This window comes from Micrasema longulum, unplaced genomic scaffold, assembly GCF_059751315.1.
Source record: "Micrasema longulum isolate JH-2025_06_02 unplaced genomic scaffold, ASM5975131v1 h1tg001600l, whole genome shotgun sequence".
Classification (NCBI taxonomy): Eukaryota; Metazoa; Arthropoda; class Insecta; order Trichoptera; family Brachycentridae; genus Micrasema; species Micrasema longulum.
The window spans coordinates 79,274-92,370 of NW_028278781.1; the positions used below are offsets into that span (position 1 = coordinate 79,274).

At 32.8% G+C, this 13,097-nt stretch overlaps 1 protein-coding gene across 1 annotated transcript in view; it reads left to right on the forward strand.

The window, feature by feature from the left end:
• The window catches only part of LOC148274723 (uncharacterized), a 98,644-nt gene that overhangs the window by 66,410 nt on the left and 19,137 nt on the right, over nucleotides 1-13,097 (forward strand). The window contains exons 3-4 of the mRNA XM_088236741.1: nucleotides 4,122-4,233; nucleotides 12,113-12,366. Coding sequence (XP_088092867.1) covers nucleotides 4,122-4,233; nucleotides 12,113-12,366 — 366 coding nt within the window. The remainder of the gene's footprint in view (nucleotides 1-4,121; nucleotides 4,234-12,112; nucleotides 12,367-13,097) is intronic.

A 13,097-nucleotide genomic window follows, 5' to 3' on the forward strand; every position in this document is an offset into this window, starting at 1 on the left:
TCCGTCTGTACACGCTTAAATAAAAAATAAAAAAATAAAATTTCAGGGGAAAAAAAAAAAAGAAAATTTTACCATTGATTAAGTATCTACTTAATTATTTATTCAACCTTTTTTTGTTTACGTTTTAGTCCATTTTTTATTACATAATATATGAACGTATTACAACAGAGATGAAGAACATTTAAGAGAAGGTAATATAGAAGTCTAGGCATCTACAGGGCTAATGACCTGTCAATGGCTGGTTTAAGTGGCCACTTTACACACTGTGTAACATTCACCATTCTGCCCATATTCGAACATCTTTATTCCCTCAATTCTTTCGTCTGTTGATGTTTGTGAAGTTAAAAAGCTGAAACCTTTATTTATGCGGGTGAAATTCTTCTAATTGAATTATTTCACCTACATACTAGGCAACGCCTGAAAATGTTATTTTTTCAATTTATATACTTCTACATGGACCAGGTGGATTTATCAACAATATTTTTATTTTGTCCAAATTTTTGTTGACAAGGACTGGATTCAACTCCCTGAGGAGCTGTTTATATTAACATATTACAAGAGATGAAGAACATTAAAGAGAAGGTAATATAGAAGTCTAGTCATCTACAGGGCTTATGACCTGTCAATGGCTGGTTTAAGTGGCCACTTTACACACTGCGTAACACCTGGATTCACCTCTGTTGTAATATGTTAATATAAACAGCTCACCAGGGAGTTGAATCCAGTCCTTGTCCACAAAAATTTGGACAAACTCAAAATATTGTTGTACATAATATATAATTTATTTATAAAACTAAAAAAATCCCACATAGCCATGGCATGTGTGTGGGTATATTTAAAATCGGGTTGTGGTCCTGTGGCTAGTGTCTCGGACTCACAGACCAAAGGTCCGTGGTTCGAATCCCACTCTACCCCAACTCGATTTCCATTTTCTAATAGTGAGTTATTTACAACTCGTTGAAAATGGCCCTCAAAATTAAATATTTGGGTAAATCATAAGAACGCAAATATTTATTTAAAAAAAAAAATCGATTATATTTTTTTTTTAATGTTATAGCTGTTACTTTTCAAAAGAGATACTAGCTCTTGTGCTTGGAGAGTGACTTACACTGTTATATTTATTAAGAAATTTAAAGTTGTATTATTTTGAACATACATGAAAAATTAAAATTATACCAAAAAAAAATAGATAATATTAATACAGTAATACTAATTAAAATACACAGCTGTTTTTACTCGGGTTCAAAAAAAATATTTAAATTTACTTGGAATTTATTTACTGATTTATAAGTTTTAATAGTTTTTTAAACGTTTATTGGATTATTTTATATTATTTTATTATTATTTAAAGCATTAACTTTGTGGTCAAACATTTTAGTAAATGTTATTAAATATTTGTATATAATTACTTACCGACCTTTCTATGTCTACCGGTTTCGAGACGTACCCGTCTCTTCATCAGGACACCAATTAAACCAACGTGCAAACCAACATGCAAAACCCTCTATACACCTTCACCATAGTTGTTGCACATAAATATAAAACCAACAAGACATGCATTTTAATAAGCACATGCAATGATTAAATCTTGAAAATAATCTCTGTTGTTTTAGAAATAAATGAAAAAAATAGAGGGGATGGAGGGAGGGGGTAAGTTTAATAGGTTTAAAAGGGTGACCATTGCAGTGGAACATTGTATAAAGGACTTTTTTGTTTTTTTTAAACATTATTTTTTAAAGCTTTCCTATTAGTTTATTAAAATTGGGCCTCCTGGCCTGTTGTGGTGCAAAAAAAAATGCATGGCGTGTTGGTTTTATATTTTAGTGCAACAACTGTGGTGAAGGTGTATATTAGGTTTAATTGGTGTCCTGACGAAGAGACGGGTACGTCTCGAAACCGGTAGACATAAAAAAGTCGGTAAGTGGTTATATTCGAATATTAAATAATATTTATTATTTTATATTATTTTTACTGTGCAACTAATTTTGTCCATTTTAACGAAAATTCAACAGTCATTAAACTATTTTCGTGCAATTGGCCTTTAGACATATAAAAAATATTATTAATAACAATATAATAATAAAATGGTGGGAGGAGGAATGTGCTGTATAAATTTCTAAATAGCTCTTATAATATAAATCAAAACTAATCAAAGCTTGTATAATAATTAACAGCATATTAAAACTAACAATTCTAACCATTGATTTTATTAATTGTATGTCGATTTGCGATGTGGTTTGGTATTAATAAAGCGAATATAATATTTAATTAACCATTAATTTTCACCACCTATAATGAATTTTGTTTTATTTTGCCAAAATGCACACTGGGGGTTATTTATTTTTTGGTTAGTTGTCTATAATTAATGTACACTATAAAATCTTAGGTTCATTGAACGATTCAACCAGAAGAAATATTACAATGATGCTGGGTCTAAAATATTCCGTCAATAAAAAGTTGTACCGGTAGAATTATTCAAAAGGAGAGATATCAAATGCCTCCTGTATATACGAGTATCACTCAAAACACTGCCAGTTCAAGAACTATGTGGCTCTGCGTTAGTTGAGAACAGTATAATTATTGTAATCTTTTAAAAGTAAACAAAAAATCAAATAATTATAACACCTGATTCATGATAACGACATATAGTTGAAATTTAATTAACCAACAAGGCACAAAACCAGTACCTTGGATCTATATTTTTTTGATTTGTGTCATAAACACATGCATATTATTTACTCACTAATGATTGAGAGAACACAGAAGAAATTTTTTCGTTTTCTCTACATGAGAGAGTTTGGATACTACCCATTGCAGTACTTATCATTGTCCAACAATGTTTGGGTATGTCTAAATGCTAGCAGGCTGGCTGGATTTCCTCCCTAGGGATTTGTTCATATTTAAATTTGTTGCAACAGAGAGGAAAAACATTTTTGAAAAGGGAATATGGGAGTCTAGGCATTTACAGGGCTTATGACCTGTCATCGGCTGGTTTAAGTGTCCACTTTACACACTGTGTAACATTCACCATTCTGCCCATTTTTAATCATCCACATTTCCCCAACTCTTCCATCTGTTGACTTATGTGAAGTAAAGGAGCTGAAACATTTATGACGTGAGTGAGATTCATCCGGCTGAACCAAATCACCTACTAGGCAACGCCTGAAAACAATTGTTTATTTTAGATATGCTTGGTATGCATTGCCTCGCTTATGATAGTCTTTAAACTTCTATAGCTCAATCACAAATAATTATCGACGTGCTTAAAAACATGCTTTGCTCTTAAGCGATTACAATGAACAATAATGAACATGCTTAAGTTAAGTTTGAATTATGATTTAAATTGAGGTCATTGTTTATGCCTATTTCGGAAAAAAAACTTTAAAGCTCTTTTTCTGCAGATTTGTGTCTTAGTCTGTTGGACAAAAACGAACTGAAGCGACGATTTGTGCTCCGTAACAATACTCAAATCGATGATGGAACACCTTATACACGAACAACGCTGGCACATTGCGAGAATTAACTTTAAAAATCAGTGTTCGTTCGCCAAATTTACAGCGCTCGTTGTGAAACCATGACTTTACTAAGCGACAAGTTTGGCGACAGCATTATTCCCAGAAATGATTCTATTTATTGGCTTACGTGATCCTGTTAGTTGACACCATTGGATTATTTCCTATCAAAGTCACTGGTCTACGGAAATAAACCGCCAAGGAGACTTATGTCCTCAGATAATTTATGGACACCGCTGTCCTAGAAAACCCTAGCTAAAGTGATCCCTTAAGAATGTTGCTTATTTTAAGATATAAAGCATCACATTTACACTATATATAATGTGTAGGTGTTTCATCATCTGAACTGTAGAACCTATCTGGAAGTTTCAGAAAGGCTAATTTTATCCGCAGAGCCTGGTTAGGGGTCTTGTAATAACCGTCACTCGGTTTTAGCTAACTTTTACTAGGTTGAAATATAACAAAAATACATTTAGCAATGACAAAACACAAATAAAAAATCAAAAATATTATTTGTTAAACTTGATTACGCCATGTTTTTTTTGGTTTCATTTGTTTTCAGCACGTAACAGCATTATTTCTAATATTTTTTGTTTGTTTTATAATCAGGATGCGGAATATCAGTCGCCAAGCAAGCTGCCCAGAGGCGAATAGTTGGCGGAGACGATGCCGGGTTCGGATCCTTCCCATGGCAAGCATATATTAGAATAGGATCGTCCAGGTTAGTCATCTTACTATTTATTTTATGACTTGTACGAAGAGCGTCAGTAGAGTTAAATGATCTTCTAAAATGATGACAAAAAATTTAATTGATAATTATTCATTTATAAAATATCACAAATAAAATGGATTTTTGTAACTGGATTATTACACAAATGAATTGGCACAGTCTGTGACAATATCCGACATGTCCTGTCGTCCTTCCATACAAGTAGATAAACTTGCAGTGAAAGGGGCAATGAAACCAGTAGAGTTAAATTGATTTCAATCGCGGTAAATGTAATTGAAATGTGAAAAGTTTGGGCCGAAAATAATTTTTAATATGAGCGAAACCGATAGAAAGTCCTTCGGTCTTTAAAACGGTTTTCGGGTGTGTGGAGAGAGTACTCTTAATATTGATTTATTTTATACTGTTTTTGGCGACTTTTATGAGAAACGTCGGTTAAACTAAGGGACCCTTAAAAAATATACTTAAAAATTATATTACAACAAAGATAGAGAACATTTATATAAATGTAAGGACTTTGAAAGTTTACGCATTTACAAAGCTATTGGTTAGTGAAAGCCTAATTTATTTGTTTTTAATCTTCAAGTACAAAAAATAAGTACAGCCAATCCAAAAACTGACGAAAAAATATGATTGGTCAAAAATTTTTTGCTGAAAAAAAATACGTACCCAAAAAAACCTGATGAATTAAAATGTTTAGCTGTTCTTTTTAATAGGGAGATAAAGTTTGCAAATATTCATCATTATCATTCCTGTTGCAAGCTTAATGGTGCATAGGGCATTAAATTGGTGCACCAACCGCAGCGCATCTTGATCATTTTCGTCGCATGAAGGTAAGGTGATCTGTATTACGCTTCAGATACCAGTCCAGGGACTATGAAATATTCTAGTGTGAAAACAAACATCGAATTGAATATTTCATGTCGACCATGTCAAGAATTGAACCCGAGACCTCTTGCGTGGTAGGCAAAGACGCTGACCAGGAAACCAGGAAAGAGAATAATATAAATAAAAAAATAACGTAAAGAGATTACAGTTCTAAGGATGTAAAGAAATGTTTTCGACGTTTCTTGAAAATGACCAGAGAAGGTAATTTTTTTACGTAAAGAAGTTGATCAGAGTGATTTCTGAAAAATAACGTGTAACATTCACGTTTCTGATACAAAAATTTATATTTAAAAACACTATACATCTTTATTTAAAGGTACAATAAAAAATTACACTAAATTTAAATATTGTATTTTTTATATGCCCTCAAAAATACAGCGGGACAGCCTTACACATTTTTGTGTCAGCCTATCCTGCTGGCAAATCACTGAGGTATTATTTAAATTTCTACTCCTACAATTTCAGGTGCAACTCTCTAATGTCACTATTCGAGCTTATTGGATGGCGGCAGTGTTGGATAGAGAGGTAAAAGAACAGTAGAACAAGGCTCCACAAATCTAGTAGAATTTTCCTACTTCCAGTACCATCTTTCTATATCTTGATATGAAATATCTGTATAATTTTGAGCTTCGGGCAGGAAAAAAACTTCTAGAATGAACTGTCTTTTTTAAAATCTTTACAACACCGATTTATTCTTTTTTAAATATCTGTATTTCTTACAATTTATTAAACTGTTTATGTGTATTTAATCCCTATTTTACATAACTTAAAGTTAGGACTTATCTAAATCTTTCAACCACCAAGCAAATGATTTATTTATTATTTATTTGTTTATAAACGGACATTGTCCATGTAAACAATTTATAGGGTTTAAATATTACAATAAAAAAAAAGTTTAAAACATAAAAAAAAACCTTGACAAACTTAAGGGACATCAAGACAATTCTCAATCTACGAGTCGGGATATTGAATTTTACTTGTCCCAGTAATGATGGAACATCGATTATCTCATTTAGTATGCTGAACATATATATGGAATCAATATTAGTTCTACGTTTTTGTAAACTAAAAATATTTAACATTGACTCTATATCAGCATAAGAATAATTACCTCTCTCTAGTCCAAGCATCCACGCTACTTTTCGAAGCAAGCGATGTTGGACTGATTCAATGTGACTTATGCGATTGACATAGAATGGAGACCAGACCACGGAGGCATATTCTAGAAGAGGGCGAACAGTTGAGCAATAAAGCGTTTTGATTTATATGAATGATTGCTGTTTGTCGATACTGTTTTTATCTAATGAAAGGGTAATCTAAAAAAATTCCACAGAATAAGGCAGTTAGGATGATACTCAAAACCGGTTACTGGCCTTCACTTCGTAAAACGACTAATCAATTAAGATTTTCAAATTTTCATTTTTTAAATAATTAAACACAGTTTCATTCATATATAACAGATGACAGAAAAAATTACAGAACTGGATTTTGGTCCCGTGGGTAGTGTCGCGAACTCACGGATCAGAGGTCCGAGGTTCGCACCACTTGAGTTCCATTCTTATTTATTTGATGTATTCATTTTTTCCCGTTAGAAACAATGATTAATAATAAAAATAATGTGACTTCACTGGAGTTACCCGTGCCGAGGACACTTAACAATATGCTTTTTTTATGTAAGAATATACAAAGATACAAACAAAATCAAAAACTGAAGATAATAAAAATACAAATTATTATAATGTTCTGACAGTTTTAAACATTACATATATTTAATTTATGTGTACTGATATGTATGTTAATATTTAATATATGTTTACCTATATTATTTACATTATAAATCGCACATAAAATTATGAGTGGAACTCTTTTAAAATGTCCTCCAAAATAAAAATATTGGGCTAAATCATATGTACACAATTATTATTATTTTTTAAATAAAATAAGCTAAAAAAATTCACTGCACAAGCTTTTAAACTAAACAATTCATTTCATCGAACCAAAATATCATTACAAATTTCACTTAAAATAAAACGTGTTAATTTTTACGGTTGTATAAAACTTATAAGTCATTTTTTAAATGAGAAATACAGAAAATTATTTTTGCGATCTAATGCTAATTATTTACTTTATTTTTTTAACAGTGCGATTCTGAAAGGGCGGCATTTTGAAATGGTTGATTTCCATACTTTTTATCAGACTATGGCCTTTATTTATTTATTTCATTTATTATTTTGCTACAAATATATTATTTTACTAACTTGTTCGAGTAGGAAATACGGCTGAGGAAAAAATCTCGTTAGACTCACGTAATCTTACGTTATTTTATTATAATTTGGGCTTTCTGTCTCGACACAAATTTTAGTCTCACTGAGAAACTTTGCTTAGACCTAGACTTTTCGAGACTTCGAAACTTTTTAATACTAACGATAATTCGTACAAAAAAAGAGTAAATGTAGTCAAGAAATTAAATCATAGCATCCTGTTATGTGAAATGTCACCATGGTTGTTCAAAAAATAAACATTGATAACTACAGTTATCAATACATGAAACAACTGAAAGATTTAAAAATAGGAGCGAAAATGAGTGGTACAAATGTTTTTTTTCTTTTAAAGAAACCTTTGCGTTCGTATGATTTACCCAGATATTTTATTTTAGGGCCATTTTCAACGAGTTGTAAATAACTCACTATTAGAAAATGGAAATAAAGTTGGAGTAGAGTGGGATTCGAACCACAGACCATTGGTCCGTGAGTCCGAGACACTAGCCACAGGACCACAGCCCGATTCAAGCATGGTTAACTGTCTTCTGTATGATGATGATGGCGTGCTTCATGCTAGCAGCAAATAAGACCCGCTATTCAAGATGTGTGCAAGAAAAGCGATTTCCTTATTTATTTATTTATATACGGCATTTCTGCCATTTACATATATGTGGTATAAAGAGTGCTTAAAAATATAATTTTAAAAAAAAATCGAGTATGAAATATTAATATACTCGTACTGTACACATTATTAATTACTTGAAATACATATATATATTTTAAAGAAATTATACAATAACAAAATACTTAAATCAATCAAATTATAACTATTCCAACCCAGTCTTCTGAAGTTGATTTGCTCTTTTTGATAAAAATATGTTGGTCACTTTATTTTTTAAGTTAGGCAGAGATAAACTAAATATATCAAAATGTGATGCATATTCATTCCCGGTATTCTGTAATCTAACAATAGGTGAGTTATATTGAGCTACCGTTCGAGAATGAATGTCGATAAATCTAAAGTGATGGTTTTTGAAAGGGATGAAAATATAACTTAATGTGAGATCAGTGTGAACGGAGATATTCTGAATCAGATAGAAGAATTAAGTACCTAGGAAGTATGTTTACTAGGGATGGAAAGGAGGGTGAGTGCCGGGAACAGGGTAAACGATGCACTGAAATCTACTTTGGCAAACAAATGTTTATCGCAGGAGGCTAAACTGGCAGTTCTCAATGGAGTTCTAGTGCCAACTCTAATGTATAGGAGCGAAGTTGCGAATGTTGATGGATGCAGAAAACGAGGAAGACCGAGAAAGAGATGGCACGATCACTCCATCAAATACTTAAAGATGGACATGCCAAGAGTAGGAATAATCGGCGCGCGTGCATGAAAAGATGTATGAATGTAGAGGAAGCGAGGTCTGTTTGCAAAGACAGAGTTTCAGATCAATTTCGATCTAGCTTTTCGAGAGCATATGTATTGAAAATATCCCGAATGGAAGGCCGCGCGCAGATCTCGGTACAAAAATGTTTTTGGAAACGTTATGACGTATTCTATTTTTTATGAATTTGACCAAAGATTTCACCTAATTTGTGTATTGCATGACACGATATTCATTAGGTCAAATCTTGCACGCGATCTTGTATCATTTTCATACGAAAATTAGACTCGGACAATGCTTACGAATTTTGAAAATACATACACTCTTTAAATCAGTGTTCGATATCGAAAATGTCTCGAGATTCTCGACATTTCGAAAGTCCTGGATTTCAAACGGAAGCCCTTATTATTATGTATTTGTATTATTTATTTATTATCATATTATATACATAAATTATACTTTTATACAAAGTTGCATTGACTATCTAACTTAGGTTATTTACCCTGTTCTAAGCCAGTAAAAAAAAACATATAAAAAACAGTAATCAATACATAGAAAAAATAAATAGAAAATGTAGTAAAAAACAAAGTAAAATATGCTGTAAACAACTAAGTAAAAAACGTATTTAAAAACTCAGTAAAATACACAGTAAAAACAAAATACACAGTAAGAAACAAAGTAAAAGATTTATTTAAAAACCTAGTATTTACGCAGTAAAAAACAAAAATATAAAGAAATGAGGATCTTCAAAAATAAGGACATGTGTTGTTCATCAACAATATTTAATACTTTCCTATGCATTCAGGAATCTTAAAAAAACTGCTTCAATGTCACGTTTATTTTCAATTTGTTTTCTAATAATTCTTCTTCTTCTTCTTTTCCACAACTGCTCCTAAGTGGAGCATGTGTACATCACTAGTTGCCTCCAGGAGACCCTATCGCCAGCCAGCACTCTCGCTTCTTCCCATGTCAATCCAGCGCCCCTTAATTCCACCGAATAAAGTGTTAAGATCGTCATTGACGGCCTTCCAGGACGGCGTGAGCCCGCAGGTTTAAAGAAGATGCAACTTGGGTTTAGGTTCTCCTGAGGCATGCGCAGCACGTGTCCAAGCCAGGTCCACCGCCGCATCCTCGAGACGCTCGTTATAGGAGGCTACTGCGTCCGTTCTCGGACTTCAATGTTAGTTATAAAATCGAACCATTTTATACCTAATATTCTTCTCAAGCACTTACTCTCAAAACTCAGAAGTTTGGTGTTTTGAGCTTTGGTAAGGTGCCAAGATTCGCACCCATATAAGAGTACTGGAATTATATAAGAGTTTAATAATCAGAATTTTCTTTCAACTGAGTATAGACTAGAATTCTAGACAACACGCATCATGATAAAAGTTGTTCCAGCAATTCCTAGGCAGATTGCGAGCCCTTTGTGCATGCTTTCATCCTCAGTTATGTGAACTCCCAAGTATTTAAAGCTGTCAACTTTCTCAATCCTTTGTCCATAATTGTAAAGTGGCTGATTGATCTAATAATTACTTGTAAATATATTTCATACCAAAAAAAACATCTGTCTTATATTTTTGTAAAATATTTGTTTATTTTTCCTTCACATGCTGAAACCTTTCAACCAGCTGAAAGCTTTCTATATCTGTTATCTAAGCCCTTTTGTTATCTAATAATTTATATTACATATTATTAGTAAGAAAAAAGAATAGCACTCTTAAATCACATGATTTTTTTTTGTTGTATTTATTAAATGTTTTACTATTTTATTTTATTTATTTTCTTGTAGAGCTTAAGTGGTAGTAACTACTTAGTAGAAGTATCTCTTCTATCCAACACGCTTCGCCTTCGGTCGCACATTAATTATGTAAATAAATTATTTAAAAAAACATTTTTTTAGTGACAACTTTTTTTTTTAAATAAGGTGAAAATGGTAAGTTTATAAAACAAATTATTTAATGCTACATTTTTTAATAAATATTAAAAAATATTTGTAGATAACCACGTACCGACTTTTCCGTGTTTACCGGTTGCATTAGAACACGATTTATAGTGACGACCCGAAGATTCTGTTTCGGCCTTATAGTCCTTAAAATTTAGCTTGATTAAAATGACAGCTGTCAAACTCATGTCAATAGTGATGGGAAATTACTGATCACTGATCAAATCGATTTTATCAGTTTTTTCATGCAAACACGAAACTCTGTTTCCGAAAATTGATATAAAAACGCAAAAATCTATTATAGTGTGTTGAATACAATTATTCACAAAAAAAAGACATTTATACCTTTTTCGTGAACATTATCAAACGAATTATTTTTTATTCGATAAAATTACATTTATCAATTTGTCCCATCTCTAATGTTTTTTGCAAAATGATGTAACCTTGTAAGAACGTCCTTAATAATTAGGTTTATTTTAACAATATTTTGAGTTTGTCCAAATTTTTGTAGACAAGGACTGGATTCAACTCCCTGGGGAGCTGTTTATGTTAACATTTTACAACAGAGATGAAGAACATTTAAGAGAAGGTAATATAGAAGTCTAGGCATCTACAGGGATTATAAATTACCTGGTCCATGAAGAAGTATAGAAATTGAAAAAATAATATTTTCAGGCGTTGCCTAGTATGTAGGTGAAATAATTCAATTAGATGAGTCTCACCCGCATAAATAAAGGTTTTAGCTCTTTAACTTCACGAACATCAACAGATAAAAGAATTTAAGGAATATAGATGTTCAAAAAATAAACAAGTTCAAACATACCCAAAATGGTGAATGTTACACAGTGTGTAAAGTGGCCACTTAAACCAGCCAATGACAGGTCATAAGCCCTGTAAATGCATAGACTTCCATATTCCCTTATTTAAGGTATTCTACATCCCTGTCCCGAGGGGGTAAAATCCAGTCTTTTGTCTACGAACATTTGGACAAACTCAAATATTGTAATGAAACCAACTGGTCCATGAAGAAGTTTAAAAATTGGAAATTCGTTTTCAGGCGTTGCCTAGTATGTGAAAAAATTCAGTCAGATGAATCTCTTCGCAACAATAAAGGTTTCAGCTCTTTAACTTCACTAAAATCATCAAATGGAAGAATTGAAGAAATATGGATGTTCAAACATAGGAAAAATGGTGAATTTTACACAGTGTGTAAAGTGGCCACTTAAACCAGCCATTGACAGGTCATAAGCCCTGTAAATGCCTAGACTTCCATATTCCCTTCTCAAAAATGTTTTCCCTCTCTGTTGAAATGAAGTTCTTCATCTCTGTTGTAATATGTTAAATTACCGTAAATTTACCGCACCGCCCCACATCTCCAAATTAACCCCTTTTCACACTAGGTGCGGCGGCTCGCTGGTGTCGCGGCGTCACGTGGTCACGGCCGGCCACTGCGTGGCGCGCGCCACGCCGCGTCAGGTGCACGTCACGCTGGGCGATTACGTCATCAATTCGGCGGTGGAGCCCCTCCCAGCGTACACCTTTGGGGTTGGCAGGATAAACGTGCATCCCTACTTCAAGTTCACACCCCAGGCGGACAGATTCGACGTGGCAGTCCTGACGCTGGATAGAAACGTACACTATATGCCGCATATTGGTAAGAATATTGGTTTCATTTACGTATTCGACGGCTCATTCTTTTGTCAAATTTAAACACAATTTAAGTATAAAAAAAAATACTTTACAAATTAAAACATGTGTAAGTAAACAAAATGAAACCAAAAAAATTGAGGCAAAATTAACAGTTCACAACAGAGTCCTGGTCCCGACCCTGATGTATGGGAGCTCTTTCACAACACGGACTATCTCTTCGTTCTAGTAACGAGAGAACCCTTTTAATACCCTGTCATCGCTCTAATTTCCTTGCCTCCTCTTTCACAGTAGTAGCCGCTCGATTGTGGAATAATCTACCCACTAATGTTAGAGACGCCCTTTCTTTATTTACATTCAAGTCAAGATTGAAATGTCACCATCTAAATATTTAAATTGTTCCTTTATCCTTCTTCTTTCCTTCCCATCCCCTCTCCTCTCTTCATAGTAGAGTGTTATTTTTTTTTTATGTATATATTTATTTTTGTTGATTTTTGCTTTTAATTTTTGTATAAAATTGTAAGATTCACTATGTCCATGTATTTATAATTTTCTCAAACTGAACGGTTTGGGTAGGTAGAAAGAAATTGCCTTAAGGCAATATACCCGCTCGTATATGTATATATATTGTATATGTATATGAAGTGTCAAATAAATAAATAAATAACTATTTTCTTAGAAAAACAGGGATGAAAGTAGGCTGAACGCTGTCTAAATGCGATCTCTCGGGTGAATGTG